Source organism: Scardinius erythrophthalmus, assembly GCF_964197995.2.
Source record: "Scardinius erythrophthalmus genome assembly, chromosome: 24".
NCBI lineage: Eukaryota > Metazoa > Chordata > Actinopteri > Cypriniformes > Leuciscidae > Scardinius > Scardinius erythrophthalmus.
In genome coordinates, this window is record NC_138244.1 from 19,663,301 (window position 1) to 19,686,528 (window position 23,228).

General features: G+C 36.0%; 1 protein-coding gene across 1 annotated transcript in view; it reads left to right on the forward strand.

Moving 5' to 3' along the window:
• lamb1a (laminin, beta 1a) overlaps positions 1–23,228 on the forward strand; it is a 42,580-nt gene that overhangs the window by 1,277 nt on the left and 18,075 nt on the right. The window contains exons 3-19 of the mRNA XM_081356328.1: positions 333–505; positions 1,682–1,820; positions 5,023–5,096; positions 6,646–6,834; positions 6,923–6,986; positions 7,116–7,318; positions 9,639–9,759; positions 13,963–14,151; positions 14,970–15,146; positions 15,266–15,378; positions 16,269–16,348; positions 17,147–17,282; positions 17,365–17,523; positions 17,721–17,848; positions 19,965–20,085; positions 20,170–20,377; positions 22,667–22,810. Coding sequence (XP_081212454.1) covers positions 333–505; positions 1,682–1,820; positions 5,023–5,096; positions 6,646–6,834; positions 6,923–6,986; positions 7,116–7,318; positions 9,639–9,759; positions 13,963–14,151; positions 14,970–15,146; positions 15,266–15,378; positions 16,269–16,348; positions 17,147–17,282; positions 17,365–17,523; positions 17,721–17,848; positions 19,965–20,085; positions 20,170–20,377; positions 22,667–22,810 — 2,418 coding nt within the window. The remainder of the gene's footprint in view (positions 1–332; positions 506–1,681; positions 1,821–5,022; positions 5,097–6,645; positions 6,835–6,922; positions 6,987–7,115; positions 7,319–9,638; positions 9,760–13,962; positions 14,152–14,969; positions 15,147–15,265; positions 15,379–16,268; positions 16,349–17,146; positions 17,283–17,364; positions 17,524–17,720; positions 17,849–19,964; positions 20,086–20,169; positions 20,378–22,666; positions 22,811–23,228) is intronic.

Consider the following 23,228-nt stretch of genomic DNA (forward strand, 5'->3'; position numbering starts at 1 on the left):
CTTAAAAGAACCATGTTTTTTCTTAGTGTGAACAACATTTTAATAATCTGAAGAATAATTTCCAATATAAAGAATCTTTTTTTTGCAATGGCAAGATTCCATGGATGTTAAAGGTTATTCATGGACATAAATGCCATAAAGATCCTTTATTTTTTCGTGTATGTATGTTAAAATGGCACATTTAGCAGCCTGGCTGATATGTTGGTCTAACATCACTCACTCTTTTGAGCTTTTCTAAAACTTAAAGGACCTTGAAAATACAAGCAAACAAAGTCCATATGATATTTCGTTTCATTAGTACAAATGCATATAAAAGTTTTTCTTCCACAAAGTTCTAGGGGCATGGGCTCTTGCGGATGTGCCTGAGCTGGGAGATGTTTGCACAGAGGGGAGCTGTTATCCTGCCACAGGAGATCTTCTCATTGGAAGAGCTGACCAACTCTCGGCCACCTCAACATGCGGACTCCATAAACCTGAGCCCTTTTGTATCGTCAGTCATTTGCAGGTAACCTATGTGCTGCATCTCAAAACCCTTTTGGATAAATGCAGATGTTTTGCTATTAAAAGTCTCAGAAACATTGACTTTGAATGATGAGCTAACATCATTCCAAAGTGGTGGAAATTATAAGGACTTAATTTTTCAGGTTGCAAAGATAAGCATTAATTTAATGTTAATGTCATGATGTCAATTGAAATATGTTCATTCGAAATTACAACTGCACCCCTGATAATTATAGTTCAATACCACAATTGAGAATTTATGTGTTTTATTTCTCCCAACACCCCTCGGGGCTTTTATCTGGAACATCTTCAGAAAGAGCTTTATTGCAGTCCTGTTATTTCATGTGGGTGTTTTTGGAACATGAAGTTATGTTTGTCTGTAGAGATTTGTTTCAGGACCTGTGACCTTTGAATGTCTAGACGACTTCTTTCTAGACAAAATGTCTTAAAATGTTTTACGTAGGACCATTGAAAATGTTATGAGGGTCTTCTGAATCTTCAAAACGGCTACCTGCAGGTTTATAGAGGTTCATTGATGCTATGTTTGAGTTATAATCACTCATGTTACAACATAACAGAGAAAATTGCTTCTAAGTCTTGTCTTGAGACCAAAAATTTGCTTTAAACCATTGTATCAGTTCTTTTGATCACCAGTCTTCAGTTTACCTTCATCTCTTCACGTTTAATCATTTAGAGCTAGGTGGTGTCATCAAAGACAAACCTTTGCAGTGCAATATTTTGAGTTAGAGCTCATGGCATGCATACAGTCATTAAAATGGTGGTGGTGGTGATGTCATCCTTCCCTCGTGAGGTCAAATGGCGGTTATGAGGTGGAAGTAGACAGGAAATCATTTTAATGTGCTGGCCACAATTACAACTCCATATATGTCCAAACTCCAAGCTAATTCCCATCAAGAGAACTAAATTGCTTTAATAGGTTTTTAATGAAGAGAAAAATGTCCCAAAGCAACTCTTAACATCTGGAGAGCACATGAAACCAATGCTTTCTGTAGGTCATCAGACTTTGAAAAAGCTGTGTAATGTAAATCAGACCAAGTGGGTTGACTTGCTTTGGTATCTCGGAGACCTTTACAGTCAGTCATTCATTTCATTTGGAGAACTTCTTGTGTCACAAGAATGCAATTGACATTATCTGGTTTTCCCACCCCCTCTATCACAGGAAGAGAAGAAGTGCTTTGTGTGCGATTCCAGGGAGACCTACGATGAGAGTATGCACCAAGTAACCAGCCACGGAATTGAAAATGTTGTGACTACGTTTGCTCCGAACCGCCTCAAGACTTGGTGGCAGTCGGAAAATGGTGAGTTGAGCTGTGACTCCAAACAAGACAATTGCTCATCTTTTTTCCTTTTCAGTACCAATGTTCAGTACCATTTGAAGTGTTTGCTCAGTCAAGAGGGGCTTTCGCACCGGATAGTTCTAGGAACTTAGTTCTAGGAACTAACCACCAGGGTGGTTCCACGAAAACTAATGGTTCCCGTTAAAGTAACCCGTTGCATTCGCACCGCCAGTAGGAACTCTGAAGTGACGTAAGCCGCGCTCGTTCTTGTGACTTTTATTTTGACAGCGCGGGCGGCGGACCTTTATTTTGAGAACGCCACAGTCTGAGCAAACAAACAGTGCTTGCATTCTCCGTGTTATTAGATAGAACTATTATACATAAAAGTAGACCGTATATGAAAAGTTATAAGCGTATGCCATGTGGTTGATATCCAGTGTTGCTAGCTGAGCAGAAATGCATGATCATGTTTCGCTTGGTCCCTTCAAAGTTGCGTTGGATTTTCTCCTTATCGTAAAGGTTAAGAGGCCCATCAATCACTTTTTTCCATGTTCGTAGAGTTAGTTTCTGGAGTAAATATATAGGCTATAATCTGTGTGTTTACATGGCTTTTTTTTTGTTTAAATGGCAGGTGCTGGTGTTTCACGTGCTTTCGGACAATCCGCTAACATTAACGTCACAGATAGTTCCTATTGTGCTGGTTTAGACCCTACTCTGAAGTAGGAGCTAAATTAGTTGGTAAAAAATAACTCCAAAAGAGTTCCTACACCTAAAATTTTTCCTAGTTCGTGCGGTGCGAACACGCCGACATCCGGGTACTTCCGCTAATAGTTCTAGGAACTATTAAAAGGTTCCTCCGTTGAGAAAGCCCCTAAAGTATGAAAGACTGCACTATCTGTATAGTTCTCATAGGAACTTAGGAAGGCAGTGAAACACTTATTATAGGGAACTCTCTCTCATTAGTGTGTCCTTTAGTTCCCCTATAATCAGACCAATGGAGGCACTAACAACTTCAAAGCAGTTGTGTAATTGCTGACCAGTTAAGGTGATGACCCGTCTTTAAAGTGTGGAATGACAACTCTTTTTCCCTTGGGAAAGAGTTTTCTTCCTGCTGATAGTGTTGAAAGAATATTTAATTCAAAAATGTTATACTGGTTTGAAACAGAATGAGATAAATGGCAACATTTTTTAAAAAAGTATCAAATTTATTCTTATAATGTACTAGTACATAAATAAATATATATATATATATATATAGTCAACTAAATCAAAGTCATCTGACTGAACCAATATACAGAAAAAACATAAAAAAGAGGAAAGACACTCAACAGACCAGTAATTCAATAAGTCTCTTAAAGGTGCAGTGTGTGATTTTTAGCAACATTTAGTGGTGAGGTTGCGAATCGTAAGCAACAGAAGTTACGGTGGCCGGCAGGAAAAGATGTCGTCGTCTGAGACAGCAGAGAGTAGCCAATTAAGCAATGAGGTTTCTTTACAAAGACGAAGTAAGAAATTAGGTTTACTTAAAGGGATAGTTCACCCAAAAATGAAAATTAGCTCATGATTTACTCACCCTGAAGCCATCCTAGGTGTATATGACATTCTTCTTTCAGACGAATACAATCTGAGTTATATTAAAAAATGTCCAGGCTCGTCCAAGCTTGATAATGGGAGTGAATGGCTGTTTGTTTTTGGAAACATCTATTCATGATTAAAGTGCTCTACTACATGGCTCTGCGGGGGTTAATAAAGGTCTTCTGAAGTAAAGTGAAGTGAAGCGATGCGTTCGTGCAAGAAAAATATCCATATTTAAAAATGTATCGACTAAACATACACACACAAAAACAGTTTTCAAAATCATATTCAACATGAATACATTGGGTACATTTCTAAGATCTTTTACACATAATACGCATGCGCATGACGTCACCATTTTCACAGATTAGCGTTTTAGTAGTTTACACTGAGACTATAGCCTATAATTTTCAGAAACCTGCACTTTGAAACCCGTTTTCAAAAGTTTACATTTTTAGGCCCCCGAATCATTGTCGTGTAAATGAAAGGCCAAAACGCATAATTTTTTTTTTTCATTATTAGTTGAAAACAATGTTGTGTAAACAGCCCCTAAGACAAGTATATTTTACCTGGGAATGCTCCCATTATATACGCCCAATGAAGCCACTCAGATGAGTTATGAAACAACTTTAGCCAAAAAGAAAGGTTCCGCTGTTTCAAGCTGTTAGAATGTACAGTTTCTACAAGCCATATGTTCCTCAATTACATGAACAGACAGCGGAAATGGAAATCCAGAGATTTACTGGTTATTGCAGTGGAGGACTGTGAAATGTAGCGGGACAGGAAACAAGGGACCATGAATGCAACCAGAGAAGCCTGTGAATGCATGGTTTAGGAGAGAGTATGTAGGAGGACAGAGAAATACTTACCCATGAGAGATAAAGCTGCCAACTGGACCAAAGGCCTGAGAATACCGGGGGGAAACTCCTATTTAATTAAAGATATGACTCTGTTTATTCTTATATTTGATGTGTGTAGACCCTCAAAGCACTTTACCAATAAAAAAGCAGTGTAAGTATAGAGCAGCAGAGTTCTGAAGTACTATTAGAGCAATTGTGCATTGCTTTCTAATGAGTACAAGCTGCAGATGTTCCTGGTGAAATTGTGTAATTTGTACTGAAACTAAGTATAACTCCTATTTTTTTTATTTTTTTTAGTAACTCCAAAACAGAGCTTCAAATTAGTGAACCAACTTTAGGAAGCTGATGAGGAGAGCTAATAAGCATGACCTCAGACTTTAGAAAAATTTAGGTCATCCATATTTTTATCTCAAAAATGCAGTGTGAGAGAAAAGAAACATTTTGACCATGCAGGTTTAGAGTGGATATACTGTAAATCTGAGTATTGTCTGTGTAAAATTGATAATTAAGCCTGAGCAATCAAAAAGGAAATATGCTAAAATAAATACTAAAAAGTAAGGGGCCTATAATTGAACCCTGAGGGACACCAGCAGGGAAAGAGCAAATCTCAGACCCGAAACCACTTTAAAAACTGGAAAGAATGGAAATGTTCTTCATGGAACCATAGAGGCCAATAAAGAAGTTTTTAGAGTGATATCTGGCAGTTAACAAATGGAAGTGCATTAATAATTGTGGAGAAATACAACCCTTTGACTGGACTCTTTCTTGATGTCTTTCCTCTTTCTCAGGCCTGGAGAACGTCACAATCCAGTTGAACCTTGAGGCAGAGTTCCACTTCACCCACCTCATCATGACCTTTAAAGTAAGTGCTTAGGGGACGCAGGCAGTTGGTGATGTGCGTTTAGGGGGAAGGTGTCGCCACAGCCCCAGGCTGAGGCGAGATTTGAGGTCGTTAAGAGAGAATGTGGGAAGGTAAGGGGGGGTTGATGTGGATTTTGCTGGCAGGAGGGGAAGTGTTGCTTAGTGTGTGGGAGCCGTGGGAGGTCTGGGATAAACCCAGCTGTGCAGCCGACTGAGACCGATGGAATGCTTCAGCTAAAGATTACATTTCGGCATGATCTCACTTCAGCAATATAGTTAAAAGATATCAGAGAGCACAGATTAAATGACTGGCTTCAAGAGAACAATAGTGCTCATGTGATGTTCATTGCAGAGATTGTTGTGAAATGGCTCTGAACAAGACACAAGTCACTGTTTTTTTTTATATAATATAAAATAATATCATATCATATATAATAGATAATAATATCCAATTCCATGTTTCTAACAGTACAATGTCTTGCCTTTTAACATTATATCTTAAAAAATCAAACCAAAAACAACAAATAAACAGCAAATTATTACAAATGATGAAACTAGTGATAATATCAGGGTCATTATTGTTAACTAAAACCATAAAATACATTTTGTTACTTAAAATAAGTGTTTAATTTAAAAAAAAATTAAATATAAAAGCATACTTGTTTTAGTTCAGCTTATTTTGGTTTAGTTTTACTTGAAGTACCAAAATAACTAAAACAAATAAACTAATAACTAATAAAAATAACAAACACACGACAAAATTACTAAAACTTGAACAATTTTTTTTAAAATTAGATTATAATCTAATTCAAAACATTAACAAAAACTAAAATAGTATATCAATCATTATAAAACAACAATAATATATCACTTCCATATTGGTCAATATTATTTTTCTGGTTAATTTAATAGCACTTAAATGTAATCCTTATCCAATTTAAAATAATTATCCATTTTTAAATGATGCATTGTATTGAGATATCTAAATTTACTTGTAGCATTTAAAATGACTTATTTTAACTTTACTGTAATTTTTAATGTCATCCATTTATTAGTTATTGGGCATAACATGAATTTAATTATCAGCTTATTGTATAGGTCAGAATTTTTATATCAGTGATTCCGTAAAAAAAAAAATTATAATAAATGTCACGTGTTGGCAAGATTTAGTGAGATGGAAACTTCAAAGATGCACTTTAATACACGGTAATGTTCATGCTAATCAAATACAAAGTAGTTACAAAATGGGTAACAATTTTAAGGTGACGTAGTTACATGTTGCATGGACTTACTATCGTAATACCTAATAAATTATGCATAATTACAATCAACTAACCCTAACCGTAACCCTAAGTACATGCCGTTAATTAATATTACTCAATACTAATTTGTGTAAATACCCTGTAACAGCTTCACCTTAAAATAAAGTATAAACAAAAAATAAGTATAGATATTATGTAAGGATCAATCCTGGTGATACGGGATATCATCAATATTGGAAGTATTGATCCCAAGCTTGCAATGTCCTATTCTGCTCTCTCTCTCTATAGACATTTCGACCGGCTGCCATGGTGATCGAGCGTTCTTCGGATTTTGGCAAGACTTGGCAAGTGTATCGTTATTTTGCTTATGACTGCGAATCCTCCTTCCCCTTCATCTCTCAAGGACCCATGACCAAAGTGGATGATGTTATCTGCGATTCTCGCTACTCTGACATTGAACCCTCAACTGAGGGCGAGGTGAGCGTCTGGAAATTTACTGCACGTCTGGTGAATGCTTCCTTAAATACTGGATTTTTCATTGACTCTGTTCCTTTTGGTTCTGAAGGTCATCTTTAGGGTTTTGGATCCAGTCTTCAGGATTGATGATCCCTACAGCCCCAGAATCCAAAGTAAGGACACAAATGAAACACAAGCAGTGACCTTTTCTTAAAAAAAACATACATCTTTATCGTTAAGACCAAACAAATGGTTGTATTTCTAACTTCTTGCTTTCTATAATTTACGTTTCCCTACTATAGACATGTTAAAGATCACTAATCTGAGAGTGAAGTTCACCAGGCTGCACACTCTCGGGGACAACCTTCTGGACTCACGTATAGAGATCAAGGAGAAGTACTACTACTCAATCTACGACATGGTGGTCAGAGGAAACTGTTTTTGCTATGGACACGCATCTGAATGCGCCCCCGTCGATGGAGCTGAAGAGGCCATGGAGGGCATGGTATGTAGTTTTATCAAGCTATGCAAAAGCCATTTGTTATTGTAATTTAAAGCACCACTATTTTGCTATTTTAAAGGCTCCTAGTTTTGTTTTAAATGTCTCCTACAATAGGTTTACATGCACCCAAGGTCAAAAACTCTTTAATTTTCTCATAAAATACATTGTAGCATCAACTCTTTTCTCAGAGTGTCTGAAACGGTTCAATAAAGGATTCTGTCTCTCTAAACCCCTTCTGTCTGAGAGCTTACTCTGCTTTAATAGGTCAGATAGCCCAGTCTGTGATCGGTCTACTCTGCTTTGATTGGTCAGATGGCCCAGTCTGTTGTGATTGGTCTACTCTGGTTTGATTGGTCAGATGGCCCAGTCTGTTGTGATTGGTCTACTCTGCTTTGATTGGTCAGATGGCCCAGTCTGTTGTGATTGGTCTACTCTGCTTTGATTGGTCAGATGGCCCAGTCTGTTGTGATTGGTCTACTCTGGTTTGATTGGTCAGATGGCCCAGTCTGTTGTGATTGGTCTACTCTGCTTTGATTGGTCAGATGGCCCAGTCTGTTGTGATTGGTCTACTCTGCTTTGATTGGTCAGATGGCCCATTCTGTTGTGATTGGTCTACTCTGCTTTGATTGCTCAGATGGCCCAGTCTGTTGTGATTGGTCTACTCTGCTCTGATTGGTCAGATGCCTCTTACATAGCGTGTCAGAAAAGAAAAACCCATTATCATATCTGAATTTCAGCTCTGGATCTTCCTCAGCGTTTGATACACAGCGATACGAACAGTAACAATGGCGTCGGTTTTGTCATATATAAATTTGAGCTCCAGTCCTCATCTTTTGGAAGTGCATGGAAACAGCATCTTCTCGACATGACAACATGAACCAAAATCTTCAAGTCTCAACTACAACAGTGTTTTGAGGGTCAAAGTACATGTTTTTCGCGGGCAGCCAATGGAGACCATAGATAGACTGACATTATACAAATTTGTTTCAAACCTACGCAGATTGGAGCTGGAAGTAAAACTGGAATTCCTGAAGACTCGTTTCAGGCTGTTCAGAAATGGTTCTTTCTTTTGTGGGACAATAATTCCACTTATCTGCCCTTCGATCTTTGAAACTTTGCAAAACTTTTACATTCACAAACAGCTATATTACACACTACATGAAAGGTATTATCCTAAAAAGCATAATATCCAGGGGCGCGTTAAGTAAGTTATTAGTATTTTTTTATATAGTTCACTATTATTAGTTTTAGATAAAATTATATTTATATATTGTAATATTTATATTACTTATTGTTATATTTAATTTATACTAATTGTGTTTTTGACTATTTTCAGTGCATTACTCCCAGCTCCATTTAACACTTTTTATCACATCACAAATGGCAAGAAATTATGAAAATGTAATTATATGATAATGAATAGGAAATAAATACAGCAAATTTAAACTAGTTTTTGATTTATGCCAAATGTAAATGCAGCAGACATTTTTGTGGCTTTTTTAATCCTGGTTTGAATAAAACATCTCACACACATGTGTCACGGAAAGAAATCTTTTGAACTTCCATCACAGTCTGCTGCTAATTCAGTCTGGATCTGTTTCACGTTAGTATGAAAGTATGTGGACCGCCTCATGGTTTCATTATTGAATTGTTTACAGCGCAAATAATCATGTGGCAGAGAAAATGCACGCAGAGGGTCTTGTCGAGTGTCTTGTTTACAAACCTTTTTTGGTTTTTCATTTTTGTTTGTAGTATGTGTTTTTAGTGTTTTATAGCAATGATTTTTAGAGACAAAAACTAAATACACCCAAAGGAACAAGGTTCCTGTTTAGTCTGCTGTCTCCTCTGTTTGCACTTTGTCTGAAATGCGTCTCAGTCTGTAGCTGCCCTTACAAAAGTAATGAACTGAAAATACATCAAGATCTCAATCTCGGGACATTTTTTTGCATTGAAGTGACCCTAGATTTTCTCCAGGTACGAAGCAGTTCTATGAAAACTCACATAGACTGTGTCTAGATCTGCGTATGTTCCAGAGCTGGAGTTTGTTTAATATAGACCAGATGCATCCAGTATAAACATCTCCTGTTGCCATCTGGTTTAGGGACGGATTTGTATGTTCTGAGCAACTGCATCTTTTAAGTTTTTATTGTAAGAAGAAGCTTTTCAGGGTCTGAGTTAGAAGTTGGCTCTCTCCAAATTTTCATCTTCTCTTCTGTTTATATTTTTTTTGGTGCTTTTAAACATCCAAATAGAATCAGTTTGATTAGAATTATTTTGAGTGTTTTGTTATCGGTTATCATTATTATGTCTGCTTTTGCCGTAGGTCCATGGCCATTGTATGTGTAATCATAACACCATGGGTCTGAACTGTGAGCGCTGTCAGGAGTTTTACCATGACCTGCCTTGGAGGCCCGCCGAGGGACGTAACACCAACGCCTGTAAAAGTATGATGTTATGCTACATTATATCATGGGCTAATGAAATCGTGCACATTTTTTGTCAGGATCTATTAATTTATCTAAAAATTACTTTCTATGACACAACAAGGTTAGTTCAGGTTATACTACAGGGCCGTTGAATGCTTGAATCTGATTGGTTGACGAACGTTCTAAGGTGTGCATTATTTTCAGGGAAACGCACAGCTAAAGTAGTTCCAGGCAGGTCTTGACCGCATTACAGTTCCATATCACTTCGCGTAGTTAACGGTAATAACGGAAAATAGGATACAATTCATAACAAGAAAAAAACATTTAGCCGCATGAGCTTGATCTGGAATTTTCAATGTCTAGCTTCACAATCAATGGAAACATGCAGTTTAATTTGAACAAATAAAGTATATTCCTATCTATAATCAATAGAAAATTAAACTGAATATAGGCTAAATAAATGGATAATCCTGCAGCACGGATTATTATTGCAGATAATATAACAAATAAATAATTATTGATAGGCCTACTTGTTAAAAGGGCTTTGTGTTTCATTTATTTGGCTAGTCTGTCATCTGTCAATAATAGGAAAAAAAAAAAAGAATGAATTCGAATTAATTAAAAGGAATTGAATTAATAAATAAATAATAATATTGACGCACATGCTTTTCTGTCTCATTATTGCAACATCTCTCTCTCTAATAACTGCATTAATAACTGGGGACACACTTTAAGGCCGGTTATGAATGTAATTTGATACGTATGACTGATCATGCCCAAACGCGTGTTCAGCGCGTTCAGTCTGTGTTCAGAGTCGGTGTTTAAAATCTGCTGCAGTCGATGAAAACAGTCAGAGAATGTGTCAGCTAGTCGTGTGTCCCCAGCATTAGTCTGCTATCAGTGGCTCAAACCTCCGTTACTAACTCTAAAATGACGTTTTGGAATTAGCAACGGAGGCATTGGTTTAGATGCGTAAGAAATTAGTCCTACATACAAGAGCGTTTTAATGACAAAAACTTTACAAACGTCTTGAAATACATAATCTGAACAATGTTTCGAGGTGTGGTAACTGTAGTATAAGCGGATCGCTTCGCGTCGTGACCGCATTACCACCTCGGGTGTGCATTATTTTTCTAATAATTCAACGGCCTGTCGTCAATTATTCCTTACTTATACAATGTAATGTGGTTTAAACCCAAAAACTTAATATTTATGAGTTATCAATGAATATATATATATATATATATATATATATATATATATATATATATATATATATATATATATATATACAATACTGTGCAAAAGTCTTAGGCATGTTAATATGGCCCCCATTATAGTTTTTAAACAACAATGTTGTAGTTCTTTGTTGTTGTTTAAAAGCTGTTGTTTAAAAACAGTGTTGTTTAAAAGCTATAATGCAGTAAAATTTGTACAACAAAGAACTACAACATTGTTGTTTAAAAACTATAATGCAGTGAAATTTGTACAACAAAGTACTACAACAGTGTTGTTTAAAAACTATAATGCAGTGAAATTTGTGCAACAAAGAACTACAACAATGTTGTTTAAAAACTATAATGCAGTAAAATTTGTACAACAAAGAACTACAACAGTGTTGTTTAAAAACTATAATGCAGTAAAAATTTGTGCAACAAAGAACTACAACAATGTTGTTTAAAAACTATAATGCAGTAAAATTTGTACAACAAAGAACTACAACAGTGTTGTTTAAAAACTATAATGCAGTAAAATTTTTACAACAAAGAACTACAACAGTGTTGTTTAAAAACTATAATGCAGTAAAAATTTGTGCAACAAAGAACTACAACAATGTTGTTTAAAAACCATAATGCAGTAAAATTTGTACAACAAATAACTACAACAGTGTTGTTTAAAAACTATAATGCAGTAAAATTTTTACAACAAAGAACTACAACAAATTTGTTTAAAAACCATAATGCAGTAAAATATGTACAACAAAGAACTACAACAGTGTTTAAAAACTATAATGCAGTAAAATTTTTACAACAAAGAACTACAACAGTGTTGTTTAAAAACTATAATGCAGTAAAAATTTGTGCAACAAAGAACTACAACAATGTTGTTTAAAAACCATAATGCAGTAAAATTTTACAACAAAGAACTACAACAGTGTTTAAAAACTATAATGCAGTAAAATTTGTGCAACAAAGAACTACAACAATGTTGTTTAAAAACTATAATGCAGTAAAATTTGTACAACAAAGAACTACAACAGTGTTGTTTAAAAACTATAATGCAGTGAAATTTGTGCAACAAAGAACTACAACAATGTTGTTTAAAAACTATAATGCAGTAAAATTTGTACAACAAAGAACTACAACAATGTTGTTTAAAAACTATAATGCAGTAAAATTTGTACAACAAAGAACTACAACAAATTTGTTTAAAAACCATAATGCAGTAAAATTTGTACAACAAAGAACTACAACAGTGTTGTTTAAAAACTATAATGCAGTAAAAATTTGTGCAACAAAGAACTACAACAATGTTGTTTAAAAACCACAATGCAGTAAAATTTGTACAACAAAGAACTACAACAGTGTTGTTTAAAAACTATAATGCAGTAAAATTTGTGCAACAAAGAACTACAACAATGTTGTTTAAAAACCATAATGCAGTAAAATTTGTACAACAAAGAACTACAACAGTGTTGTTTAAAAACTATAATGCAGTAAAATTTTTACAACAAAGAACTACAACAAATTTGTTTAAAAACCATAATGCAGTAAAATTTGTACAACAAAGAACTACAACAGTGTTGTTTAAAAACTATAATGCAGTAAAATTTTTACAACAAAGAACTACAACAGTGTTGTTTAAAAACTATAATGCAGTAAAAATTTGTGCAACAAAGAACTACAACAATGTTGTTTAAAAACCATAATGCAGTAAAATTTTACAACAAAGAACTACAACAGTGTTTAAAAACTATAATGCAGTAAAATTTGTGCAACAAAGAACTACAACAATGTTGTTTAAATACTATAATGCAGTAAAATTTGTACAACAAAGAACTACAACAGTGTTGTTTAAAAACTATAATGCAGTGAAATTTGTGCAACAAAGAACTACAACAATGTTGTTTAAAAACTATAATGCAGTAAAATTTGTACAACAAAGAACTACAACAATGTTGTTTAAAAACTATAATGCAGTAAAATTTGTACAACAAAGAAATACAAAAATGTTGTTTAAAAAGCATAATGCAGTAAAATTTGTACAACAAAGAACTACAACAAATTTGTTTAAAAACCATAATGCAGTAAAATTTGTACAACAAAGAACTACAACAGTGTTGTTTAAAAACTATAATGCAGTAAAAATTTGTGCAACAAAGAACTACAACAATGTTGTTTAAAAACCACAATGCAGTAAAATTTGTACAACAAAGAACTACAACAGTGTTGTTTAAAAACTATAATGCAGTAAAATTTGTGCAACAAAGAACTACAACAATGTTGTTTAAAAACTATAATGCAGTAAAATTTGTACAACAAAGAACTACAACAGTGTTGTTTAAAAACTATAATGCAGTAAAATTTGTACAACAAAGAACTACAACATTGTTGTTTAAAAACTATAATGCAGTGAAAATTTGCGCAACAAAGAACTACAACAGTGTTGTTTAAAAGCTATAATGCAGTAAAATTTGTGCAACAAAGAACTACAACATTGTTGTTTAAAAGCTATAATGCAGTAAAATTTGCGCAACAAAGAACTACAACAGTGTTGTTTAAAAGCTATAATGCAGTAAAATTTGCGCAACAAAGAACTACAACAGTGTTGTTTAAAAGCTATAATGCAGTAAAATTTTTACAACAAAGAACTACAACAGTGTTGTTTAAAAACTATAATGCAGTAAAATTTTTACAACAAAGAACTACAACAGTGTTGTTTAAAAACTATAATGCAGTAAAATTTGTGCAACAAAGAACTACAACAGTGTTGTTTAAAAACTATAATGCAGTAAAATTTGTGCAACAAAGAACTACAACAGTGTTGTTTAAAAGCTATAATGCAGTAAAATTTGTGCAACAATGTTGTAGTTCTTTGTTGTACAAATTTTACTGCATTATAGTTTTTAAACAGCGTTGTTATAGTTTGTTGCACAAGTGTTACTCTGCTATCTACCATTATCTGCATTATCTCATTAACATTTTCTTGCTTCTTTTACAGAGTGCAACTGCAATCATCACTCTGATTCCTGTCATTTCGACATGGCCGTGTTTCAGGCCTCGGGTAACGTGAGCGGTGGTGTGTGCGACGGCTGCGAGCACAACACCATGGGTCACAAGTGCGAGCAGTGCAAGCCATTCTTCTACCAACATCCGGAGAAAGACATCCGCGACCCCAACATCTGCGAGCGTACGTGTCCCCTCTCATTTCCTCTCCTATCATGTCCTCTGAGCTCCCCCCCCATTCATACAGCTACTTCCCCTCTACCTGTCTGGTCTAGTTTGGGATGTGATTCTGGTCCAGCTGTTTCTTTGTTTGTCTCTGCTTGTGGAGATTTGGGGAGTTGAAACACCTGGGCTTTGAAGTAGTCCATCACCACAGAGCTCCGCCCTTTTTCAAAGCACACGGGTCTAAGGTTTCACATTCCTCTTTTGTTGCGGTGACTGAGGTTTTTAGTTTGAATCCTTTGACCACAAAGCAGAAATGCAGTGTCAAATTACATTTTTAACATTTCAAATTGCATGAATTATCATTGTTTAATGCATTATGACCAAACATGAATTAAAAAAAATACACCACCTGTCAAAAGTTTGGAATACCTTTTAAAAGAAGTCTCTTTTGCTCATCAAAGCTGCATTTATTTGATCAAAAATACAGTATTGTGAAATTTTAATAATACTTTTTGAAATTACTGTTTGTGAAATAACTGTTTTCTATTTGAATATATTGTAAAACTCAATATATTCAGTGTCACATTAATGTTAACAAACTAAATTTTATTATGTGGTACCAATAGATTGTTGTGCTGATGGGGAGCTTTGTAATAGACAGTTTTATTACTTTTGAAAAACTGTACTATTATATATAATGAGATGCAGCTAATTAAAATGTTCTTGTGCCTGCATTGATATACCATAAGATCTAGCATGGCTTTGTTTGTTAGTTTTCCCAGCTGTCTACAGTTCCTACCATTGTCTTTAAGTATGCTGTCTGAATTTCTTTTCCAGCCTGTAACTGTGATCCGGTCGGCTCTCTGAACGGTGGAGTTTGTGATCCGCTGACAGACGTGTCTCTCGGGCTGATTTCGGGTCAGTGCCGCTGTAAGCCTAATGTGGAAGGAGAGCGCTGTGACCAGTGCAAACAGGGCCATTACGGACTCAGCGACGACCCTCTGGGATGCCAGCGTAAGTCGATGCCTCACACAATAAAGCGACTAATCAGTCTAAATCCAAATCATTTGTCAATGTGAAAATAAGGTCTTCACGACTGTAAAGAAAGCTATTCTTGTGTTGTTGTTACCCAGCATGCACATGCAATGCTTTGGGGACAGTTCCAGGTGGAAGCCCATGCGATACAGACTCAGGAAACTGCTATTGTAAACGTCTGGTTACCGGAAGGAATTGTGACCAGTGTCTGGTGGGTGTTCTGCTTATTTATGAGTCAATTCATATGTCTATAAAAGTATAAATTATTTTATTTTAAAAACGTAATATTTTACTTTTATGGTAAGTAATGTGACACTTGCAATAAAGCAATAAGCACCAAGAAGCCCTGACTTACAGTGAACAGATAATTATTGTTAGACATGACACGGAGCAGCTTCAAAGTATAAAAATATTTACTTTAATATTTGGACGTAGTGGTGCAGTAATACTGATGTAATGAGGTCACAGGTGTATGTTTGTAGAGTAATTTACAACGGCTTTGAATACGGACCGGATTAAACAATCTGAATCAAGGACCGGAACTGCCCGTATACAAAAGTTTTTGCCAGTGCTTTGATTTGATTGGCTGGTCATTCATTATAATAGCTCTTTTGCTCATGTAATATTGCTTAAAGGTGCAGTAAGCTATTTCAGAAAAACGCTGTTGAAAGTGGATCAGACCAAGCACCAAAACTCACTTGTTGCTAATCAGCAGTAAGGGGCGTGTCCACTCATGAGGGGGGAGGGGCCTGTGCTGCATGTTCATGAATTTGTGGGCGGAGCTATCAAGATAGGGGTGTGATCCTTTTGGGTAGGGGCCTTTATATGTTATTATATTTATACGTTAAATTTGTTTTGGTGATTTCAAATATTAACAGTGATTCTCAGAAAATGCTTACAGCACCTTTAATTTTTTTATTCTATTATTATTGCATTAAATATATAATTTTTTTATTTTTTACAGATTTCCATCATTTTGTTGTGCAAAAATGTGATCTCTTGCCTAGTTTAAGAACTGCTGTTTACATTTTTCTTCTTGTGAGGTCTGTCTGTTGAAATGGTCTTTTAACAAGGCTCTCTCTTTCTCTCTCTCTCTCATAGCCTCAGCACTGGGGTCTCAGTAACGATATGGATGGCTGCAGACCATGTGATTGTGATCATGGTGGTGCAATCAACAACCAGTGAGTAAAACTACTCCTTCTGTATGAAGTTCTACTTTCTGCCTTTACTGTCTTAAATACGATTGGTTATTGATTGGATTATGTAGTTAACGTTACTTTTAAATTGTTCTTAACTAATCGCTTTTTGCGAAATGTTTTTAAACGTATTTTTGCCCGTATTTTACTACTCTGCAAACTGTGCAGCTCAGACTGAAATTATTATATTTTTTCAGAATTTATATAGCATGCCCAGGAAGTGTCGTAATGTGGTGTTTATTTTATTAATCAATTTCTTGGTTACACAGTTCTGTATTGTCATATTCAGTTGAATGTTCTTATTGAATGTGAATAAATTAATTTACTTTACAAGTAATTCTGTGACTTTCCATACTTTTTTTGATGTGAAAGGATGTGAGAGGTCTTAAATTACATTCATAATGGTCTTTAAAAGTACAGAAACAACTCACATATTCTTCAGAAAAACTTACTTTTTACTCCTATTGCACTGTCCTTCTAACAAGTGGTATCAGCCTGTTGAGAAACTACTGGCAGGAGGCCTGAAAAAGCAATGAAAAAGAATGTTTCTTAGTCCCAGATTAAGCCCTGAACTGGCAATATCGTCCAATAAGAAACCCCCATTTACATAAATTACAAAGGCAGGCTTTAACCGCAGTCCAACAATCAGTTGGGTGCCGTTCCTCACAGGTTTTGTATCTTGACTATGTGTGCGTGTGTCAGCGTGGAATATTTCCTCCTGAGCTATTTTTCTCAAGACCATTCAGACGAACCATCTAAACCTCTTAACCTCTCATTTCCCAGTTGTTCTCCTGAAACGGGCCAGTGTCAGTGTCGCGAGCACATGTTTGGCAGGCGCTGCGACCAGGTGGAATCTGGTTTTTACTTCATCGCTCTGGACCACTACACTTATGAAGCAGAGGACGCCAAATTTGGACCAGTAGGTGTCTTCATTATTCCCATTTATCAAAGTCCTCGTTTGACTCAGTGGTTGACCCAATTATCTCTCCGTCTCTCTGCAGGGTGTGACCGTTGTCCCGAGAACACACCCTCAGGACAGATCCCCTACTTGGACTGGCATTGGTTTTGTGAATGTTCCTGAAGGTGCCTATCTTGAATTCAGCATTGACAACATTCCCTACTCTATGGAGTATGACATCATCATCCGATATGAACCTCAGGTGACTTCCTCTACTAATCTTTAGAGTCAAATGTCAATATGAGTATTACACAGTGTAATTAATATGACCCAAATGTAGTTCTAACTGAAGCCAGCTGGGACATGTTTCATCAGTCCTCTCTTGAGTTCAAGGGTAAGCAGGCATCTTCAGCAGACATACATCATTACATCATCTTTTTGCCCTTTCATGGTCTGTAGCTGCCAGAGCAGTGGGAAGAAGTGTTGATGACTGTCATCAGGCCTCGCGTCATTACCGCCGACAGCCGCTGTGCCAACACAATGCCCGATGATGACAACCAGATGGTGTCTCTGCATCCTGGATCCAGGTATGTGCTATGCTTGAAATCACATACTGTTTGAGTAGGTTCACTTGAGTTGAGTTTACTTTGCGACTGTTAAAAAAGTACATTCTATATAGTGTGAATTTGGAGAGTATGAATGAAATTCATTCGCCATGTTGTTACTGTCATGTGACCTATGGCGTCAGTTGCGTCGCTTTCACTTCCATTCACAAATCCTGTCCCGTGGCCTCATGGGATAGTAAAGTGTCCATGGAATGTGCACTTCAGAATCTCGACAGAAGTAGTAGGTCATCAAGGTACTTTTCGCCATCTATTATTTGGACATACTACCCTGTTGGTGTAGTTTTTTCACATACTATATAGTAGGGAAGTATTCGATTTCTGATGCATCATGAGAGAAGAAAGAAAAAACACCTGATGCACATTCGCTTTCATCACCACAACAATAATGACAGACCAGCTCTGTGCTGCATAACTAGTGTGCTTCCTACATAGGAAGTATTTCAAGTCATAATACTGTAGATTTGCTCCTGATGCAAAGGCTGCAGGGTTATTATGGTTAACTTCAACTAAAATTATTAAAAACACTTTTGGTAATTGAAATAAAGCCAAAACAAAATAAATATATTAGATGAAAACTTGGAAATGTTGCTTTGACAGCTAACTGAAATAAGTTTAAGCTGAAGCACTAAAATTACTAACTGAAAATAAACAGAAGCTAAACCTGAATTAAAACTGAAAAAAAATAAAATAAATTCAGCCTAAATAGTAATATTAACAAAAAAAAAAAAAAATACAAATTGACAACTGAAAATATAAAATAAAAGCTTATTAAAAATACACATTAATAACTATACTAGTATAGACCTTATGTAGTCCAGCCCCCTTTTCAGCGCTCTGCTCGTTGTCTTTTGACTTCCGGTCTGTATTTTCACAGCGATCTTGCGTATTTATGAATGAACGGCTTGTTTTAAAATCTTCCCGGTCTACTGACATTTGTTTAGACATCTGCTTTAAACATTACAATCCTCATGATAACTTTCATTAACTTTACATTAAGTAAATCCACTTCAAAAGCTAATTACTCCTGGATAGCAACGCCATTGAAATATACATAGCGACCGCAAAAACAGAAGTACAAAGACAATATTCTAAAGATGGCGGCACCCTCGTTTCTCTGGCGCATAAGGTCTATATAAACAATAATAAAATAACACTGAAAGGATGTTGCTAATGGTAATGAGCAACATTAAGGCAGCATCTCATTGTTGTCACGGGTGGTTGCAGGAAGGCAGACGAAGACTAAGATTACAGTTTCAACACAAAGTTTTAATGATTACAGGCAGAGCAACATACACTATAAACATAAACATGAAGAACTTAAGTAGTGACTTAAACAAAATTATTAATCAAACACAGTTGAACTCAACTAACTAATAATGACAGTGACCATGGCAACTAGGAAGTGCGGGAATACAAAGGAAAACAGGAACTGAGGAAAAACAAACTAAAAGTCAATGAACTGAGTGAAACTGAACATAAATGTGACGCATGTATCCTTTACATAGAATGCATTTCCACAAATCCATAGAAATGCTGATTATAGATATATTTATTTAATACAAAACCTAATAATAAATAAACAAAAAATAGTTACATCTAATTAAAACTCAAGATTTATGTGCAATAATTTTTTATGCTTATTTAAGGATCACGCTGTTAGCTTAGCAACATGCTAATGTAAAACTCCCTTGAAATCAATTGTGAGCTGAGTCTGTTTGTGTAACACAGAGTTCCTTGCCTGTGTAGAACATTCCAGATCAGTCATTATGAGGTGTCACTTCAGTTAGGGTGCTGCTTCAAGGTGCAATCCCATTGGTGAAATTTAGGCAAAAAAAAGTTTTATTGTCTGTTGTCAAGTGTAGTGTATGTAGTGCAGCTCACAAAGAAGTCACTTTCAAACCAAATGCAGCACATTCACGTGACCAACTTCTGCGAAATCTGCATGGAGAAATCTCCTATTGAAATTACTTGCTTTTGACCATGATAATATGCCGAACAATGTTAACTGTGTATAGAAGGCAGCTCACCAATGTCTTTGAGTGTTGAGAAATTGAATTCTCTTGGTTTTACCCATCAGGTATGTGGTGCTGCCCAGGCCTGTGTGTTTTGAAGAGGGCTTGAACTACACCGTGCGCTTGAGTCTGTCTCTATACTCGGCTCTCAGCGATATGCAGTCGCCATACACGCTCATCGACTCGGTAAGCTTTACCCTCAAAACAGAAAGGCTCAATTGCATTGGAATCCTCAAATGCTGATCGTTCGATTTCAATCCTTGCCCTCAGATCGTCCTCATGCCACACTGCAAAAACCTGGATATTTTCTCTGGCTCTGGATCAGAGGCTGGGGATTTGGTGACCAACAGCGCCTGGGAAACCTTCCAGCGTTACCGCTGTTTGGAGAACAGCCAAGCTGTGGTGAAAACCCCCATGACCGACATCTGCAGAAATTACATCTTCAGTGTGTCGGCTCTTCTGCACCAGGGAGTTAAAGGTACACAATCTACACAAATTCAAATTATTAGTTATGTTTGCTAAGAATTTCCCTCAGAAAATAAAAAAAATCTAGTTCTACACTAAAAAAGTTGCTGCCTTGAACATTTAAGTTGATTGTACTTAAAAATGTAAGTAATTTCAACTTAAATTACATAAAACTGACTTGAAATGAGTTGAATCTTGTATAACTTTTAAAAAAAGTTCAAAGTTCTTTTTTGTAAATGTAAAAACAAATGTTGTCATAACTTATTTATCATAATTTTTTACACTGTATAATCAAATGTGGCATTTCGACTTGATCTGTTGTTTAAAGTGCACACACGTACAGATGCTCACTCTGTCATCATCGCATGAGATTGGCTCCATTCTCTAACCACATAAGCATCCCCTTTTCCCTTTATGATAGACGTGCCAGTCTTCATTCTGTCATCATTCATTCAGCTTTCATTTTCCTCCGTCAGCAGAGGTGCTTTCCTGCCTCATGTCAGAGCTTGTAACGGGGCCTCAGGCGTAATTATACTGCCTTGCATGCTTCCTGTCTGAGACTTTACAATTTCATCGACTGTCAGGGCAAGAAGAAAAGCAAAAGACATGGCTAGAGGCATAAATCAGAACAAAAGCTTTGCTGACTATAAATATCGGTGTGAAAACGTTCACCTCCACATGACAAAATCAAACATATCAAAACACAGTACTACTAGAAAAATGTGTTCGTCATACTTTAAGATGCTTTGAAACTGTAACTTGTCAAGCTTCATGCGATACTTAATGTAAAAACTACAGTCAAACTCCTTTCTAGGAAAAGTAAGCTACAGTTCAAGGCTACAGATACAGATAATAGAGACATTGAAGCTATTTAAAGAGACAATCTTTTTAAATATATAACCGATCTGATAATAAATCTGATGATATAATTTAACTAGAGCAGTATATTACACAGAATGGCAAATTAATGGTAGTTTTTGAATAAACAGTATCAAGTATGGCGACTACATTAAACTTGAATAGACAAATTTACACCAATTGTAGCAAATAAAACTGTTTTAATATTGTCTGTGATTTATATTTAGCAGGAAAATGGTCTTATAGTTGGTGAGATCAATTAATTCAGATAAAAAAAAAAAAAAATGAAAATGAAAACAAATTTATTTTTAAACCTAGAAGTTTAATTGTGTTTTACTTTTTGTACCAAACATGTAATCTACCTGGCAAAAATGATAAAAAAAATTCAGAAATGTTGTTTTTTCTGAAAAAAAGAAGAAAAAAATGCATGCAAAATACATAAATCCAGAGATATATCGCATATCATCAAAAGATCATAAAACATTGAGATTATTTTATACCGTCTGACATTCTAGAAGGCGTTTGTGCCTTAATTTGCTGGACTGTAAAGCTCCACTTGGCATAAAAGCCATCGACTTTGCATCTTCTGGCACTACAAGTGCAGCTTGTTACTAGAAAAGCTATACTATTTTTGAAGCAAAAATACTGTCCCCCTTATATGAAAAAGTGGTTACATTTGTGGTGTTGCTACTTTTCTCCTCAGTGTCTCATTATTACTGCTATAGCAAACCTCTAGTACTGAAGCTTGGTTTAAAGAACTAGAAAAAAAATCTTACAGATTCTTTTGGCCTGCACCAGTGACTTCTCTCTTCTTTCATGGTGTCATGACATGCCAAGTCACTAAACAAGCATTTTTATGCAGGCTATTTTAACTCAGAGCCTCTGAGGTGTCGAGTTTAACTTCGGTCACCATGATTTTGCCAAGTAAGACATGTTCCTGGTTTAACATATTTTGTTGATCCTGGAACAACATTCCTGTCTGAAAATGTAGTCCTAACCCTATCCCTACCCATAACTTATCCCTAAAATCAGAGGGAAATGATAGGTGAATAACACTGAAGAAGCACCTAACCCTGGTTGTAAGCCTTTACTTGACATCAACTGTAAACCTTTCCCTCATATTTGATTGGTTGATTGGAATGTTGTTCCTGGATCCAAGGATTTTGATCCCTGATCATGTTCTACTTTGTAAACCCATGTTCACCTTTAACTTTGGTGAATTATCTCAGTGTGATTTATGAGGTGTGCACATCCACCAGAGAGAATGGATAACAAAACTAATATCCAATAAAAAAAAAAACTTAAATATCAGAAAAGAATGATTGGTCGATCTCAAGAATGCAGAGAAAATATGGATAACTCAGTGAAAAGGAAAATTAAGCTCAAACAGATTAATTCAATTCTGTTAATATTGCTAATATTGAATATATTTCTCTTCTCTCAGCCTGCCAGTGTGACCCGCAGGGCTCTCTCAGCACTGTTTGTGACCCCAGCGGTGGGCAGTGCCAGTGTCGCCCCAACGTGGTTGGCAGGAACTGCGACAAGTGCGCCCCGTCTACCTTCCTATTTGGGCCGCAAGGCTGCAGGCGTAAGTACAACTTGCCAGGGGACTCTTTTTCACAAAAACTTTGCTATATTTACAATGTTAAACTATTTCGATATGTATCAATACTGAAATATCTGAAACAGTTCCAATACTCCTTTTCTGCAGTATCGATACACTGATACCATCTGCACATTCTCCCTCTCTCTTCCCTCTGATGGCGAATTGACACACCTGTCACTCATTCGTCTCATTCGCTCTGGCTTGAATATTGCTTGTATTAAGCATAATTTTAGTAATTCCCACAGGTTTCGCGCTCACAGCATAAGCACACACACCACTGACCTATATAAGTGGCGCTCTCATAAAGCCGTCTCTCAAACAGCTCGCGAGTACCAAATTTACTTCTTTTTTGTGGCTTATTGCGCTTAAACGGTCAAATACATTCAAAATTATGTCAAAA